At 51.1% G+C, this 3,907-nt stretch overlaps 1 protein-coding gene across 1 annotated transcript; it reads right to left on the bottom strand.

The window, feature by feature from the left end:
* Positions 1–1,325: 1,325 nt before the first annotated feature.
* On the bottom strand, positions 1,326–3,434 carry FBXO6 (F-box protein 6; the record flags this gene model as incomplete). Its single annotated transcript, XM_009867658.1, has 4 exons — positions 1,326–1,472; positions 2,098–2,233; positions 2,565–2,660; positions 3,308–3,434. Coding segments are annotated over 4 exons (506 nt in total), but the record flags the coding sequence as incomplete, so codon positions are not given.
* Positions 3,435–3,907: the final 473 nt, after the last annotated feature.

Consider the following 3,907-nt stretch of genomic DNA (forward strand, 5'->3'; position numbering starts at 1 on the left):
AACATCCGTCCTCTGCTCTGCTAGAGCGAGGGACTCCTGCCGGGGTGAGTGAGGCCTTACATAGTGTCTGTCCACTGTGACTGTCCCACGGAGTCTTCAATAAAGATGAAGTTTTACCCCCGGTTGAACTAGGCTGAGTCCTGTCCAAACCAGCCTCCCCCTTAAGCCAGGAAGGATTTTTGTTTTGGACAGGGCTTCGTGTTTATGTGGCGCTCTCACCCCTTTTCTGTCCCTTTTCTGGAATCTGCCAATTCAACCCTGGCCTCTCCCCTTTCCATGGGAGAGCTCTGACCAACCAGTTGCATGAGCAGGGTGGAATCTGTCTGCCCAGCAAGGACAATTGCACATGTCCTAACAGAGAACAGACAAGGGGAAACACTTAATCCTACACGTTATCAAGGGAGATGGAAGAAGGCTTAGTTTGGCTCTGTGCATACAAGGGTAGAAGATTTGGTTCATAGTATTTGAGTTGGTCAGACAGCTTTGTAAGACGGCCAGGACAGGGCTTCCCTGCTTCCTCCAAGTAAAAAATGCAAGAAAACTGCAGATGGAGGTTGTAACATCTGATCCAGGCTTGGACTGTTCAGTACAAGCCAGGAAAGGCAGCACGGGAAAAGCCCAGCACGGTCAAAAGATGCTTAGGTTGTAAAGCAGCCACCTCAAGGCATTTCTTACCTCCTCTTTCTCTAGCGGTTCAAATAAACAACGCTGAGCTGTGTTTGGACAGGGAAGGCAGGCACGTATCGCTGTGACACAGAAACAGCAAGCACTTCAGTACCAGGAATGCAGCGTTTATGAAAAAGGGTTGACAGGTTCCTTACGCTGTGAAAAGTCTGATGTGAAAAATACATGTTTTTATACAGGAAAGAACCATACAGGAAAGAACCATACAAAACACGTCTCTCTGTAGCAGAGCCCTTGAGGACTGATAATCTGAAATGAAACAAACATTTTAGCCTGAAATGCAACACTTTAGCCTCATCTTCCCTAAGTTCCATAAACCAGAAAGGGTTTCTGTTTCAGACTTACTGTTAGGCTGGAGCACAACAACATATTAACTAGAAAAAGACAGATGTTGTATTTAATTGTCCTAGTCTTCCTCCCGTGGAGGGCACTACTAGCTGCAGTAACACCTGTGGGACAGGAGGATGAAGGATGAAGAAGAAGCCCTTCCAAAGGGGCTGCAGAAGTCCTGCTGTGAACAAGAACTAGCCAGCTGTGCAAGATAGAGCCAGGATCAGTCACCCAGGGAGTACAGACAAATAAGTGACCTGCGACCACCTGGTTACAGCCCTGAGGTGAAAGCAAACCCATATTTTGTGCCTTCACGTCGATGTCGCGGGGCCGATGGTGATGCTGCTGTTTGTCACCCGGACCCCGTACCATCCTGCCCAGAACTGGGTGTCTTGGCCTCCGTGCTGGAAACGAATGTGACGAACTCCAGGTGGGTAATTCTGGAAGGTGTGAGAAACCTGGAGAGAAAGAAGAAAATTCCTCTTCACTTGCCTAAAGAAACCAGCGCTGACCTAGGAGCTCAGGCGCCGACAACACGCAAGTCTTGGTCTTGGAAAAAGCTCTTTCTACGGTCTCTTTCAGTGACAGTGCATCAGACCCCTTTTTGAGGGGCAGGAGGAAAGCCTCTCTTACTCAGCCTGAAATCCTCTCCAAGTCAAATGTAACATATGTTTGTCATGTAATGGGGAATCTGCAGCAAATCAAGCCAGTTAAACACATGTAGCAGTTTAAAAATGATGTCTGCAATACTTGAAATGACATCCATTCAGTAGTTTGAAAACAAAGCTTCTTTATCCAGTGAAAAGTACTGGGTAACTTAATAATTTGGACAAAATTTGAGAAACAAACAGTCAAAGAGACTGAGCTAAAACGACACAGAAGCCCAGGGGATACTCTTCAGAAAACGCTGGGCACCCACAACCCAAACCGAGCTCTTGCCCGGCACGGCTGCTCCCTCAGCACTGCCGACAGCGAGGACTTGCCAGTTTATCGAGCAGAGGAAGAAGGTCCGCTTGGGACTTTTCGGCCAAGTAAGAATTGGAAGATTTGCGTGTCCCAGTAGCTGCCGGGGCTGGTGCTTACCTCTCTCCACACTGCATCGCTCCACTGCTCTATCACCACGGGCTCGGGGTGGAACTCCTCGAGGACAAGGTAGTCTTCAGAGAGCAGCTGCACCGTCAGCTCGTAGCGACACCCACAGTCGAATCTGGCGGCGTACCTGGAGAGGCAGCGAGTGCGTACCCAGCCCTCGTGCACACACAGCGTTCGCTTCTCTTTGGAGCTCAGACATGGTCTGGGAGGGGGTCCCCGTCTGCTGGGCAGAAGGAGCACCCACCCCACAGCTGTGCAGGAGCTCTGACCCTTCCAGCTGCCCTGCTTGGCACAGGATTGCCACCTCCTCACGGCCCATGGAAGAAACTTAGATTCAGCTTCTGCTCTAGTCAGCTCCCAAAGGATAAAGAACTAATCTCACAGCACGAGAAGCTTTAGAAGACTGGCTCATCTCTAGGCCAAAGGCAGAAATTGCAGTTTTCCGTGCACATGCTTACCAGTCCTTGACGACAATTTCCGGCCGTTTCTCGTCCATCAGCTCGTTCCAGTATCCTTCTTTCTGCAGGGTGATGAGCTGAGACTTGAGGCATGGCCTGCAACAGAAACATTTACAGATTCACGTCTCCTCCCTCTCCCAGCCGCCCCTGCCCGACGGCTTCACTCTCCCCCAGAGCCCACCCAGCCCTTGAGGCTGCCGTGGCTGGGGCAGACCTTTGCCATGTCCTGAACCAGAAGGAAGTGAACCGATGAGCTTCATTCCCAAATTAATGGGAGTTACCTAGAAGTCAGAGGGGTCCCTGCACCTGCACAGCATCCGCTGGTGGTGGGGAACTGCTGCTTAACAGATGCAAAAGCAGCTGATCCTCCACTGAGAGCTTTTGGTGTGAGCTGTGACCCTCACAAACTCCTCCCGCTCTGAGAGCTCTGACGCTGTCAGGTAAGAGCGTCTGATGAGCCTCAACCTTTGCCCACTGCCCTCGATGGAAGAGAAACAGATCCTGTGGCTCATTGTGGCCATAAAAAATGTTACAGGAAACGCCTGGTGTGGCCAGAGAGTTGAACACTTGCTGCGGTTAATCCTTGTGGCAGCACACCTGCCTCTTGACGCTAACTAGGATAAAAAAAGGTTAATTGAGCTCCTTTGTGTTCCCACACCTGCCTCTAGCCTCGTAACTGTGGTGTCTCTGCGGGTGGGCAGGAGGACGCAGGTCTCCCAGCTCCGCTGCCGTCTGGTTCTTACCCGTATGAAGTGACAAAGTATTTGTGTACGTCGGGATCTGGCAGGTCTGTTCCGTGAGCTCCAGGCAGATCCTCGATCTTCCACTTATCTCCTTCGTTTTGATCAATTGTCCAGTGCAGAAAGTTCTCTGAAAGCAAAGGTATCAGAGGTAAGTTAGGACATGAGCGCTCAGCAGTATTTCTAGAGCATTCCAGGATGCTGGAGGCATAAAAGTGTGCTTTTAAAGCACAGTTCCTTAAATTCCTTAAAGAATTGGCTGCAGAAGAATACTAGGAAGCTGCTCAGACGAATGCTTGGATGCAGCGTGTTCTTCCGCAGCTCCTGTGCTCGTTTTGACGGGGCTGCCGGTGGCTGGGACTAACGGAGCAATTCTCTGCGCGCCTCAGAAACTTGTCACCGGGAGCAGAATCCCCGCGGTGCTGTCGGTGCCGTCGCACACGAATCTCCCCGGGTGACCCCATGTTTAACGCGAACCGCCTGGGGCGTCAACAGCACAGCGGCCAAGCCCTGGTGACTCGAGTTTTTCCCGGTTTCAGGCGCTGACACATATTTCCCGACACTCGATCCGCCGGGGGAGCTTTCCTGAAAACGCTGGGTCGT

This window comes from Apaloderma vittatum, unplaced genomic scaffold (genome assembly GCF_000703405.1).
Source record: "Apaloderma vittatum isolate BGI_N311 unplaced genomic scaffold, ASM70340v1 scaffold29320, whole genome shotgun sequence".
Classification (NCBI taxonomy): domain Eukaryota; kingdom Metazoa; phylum Chordata; class Aves; order Trogoniformes; family Trogonidae; genus Apaloderma; species Apaloderma vittatum.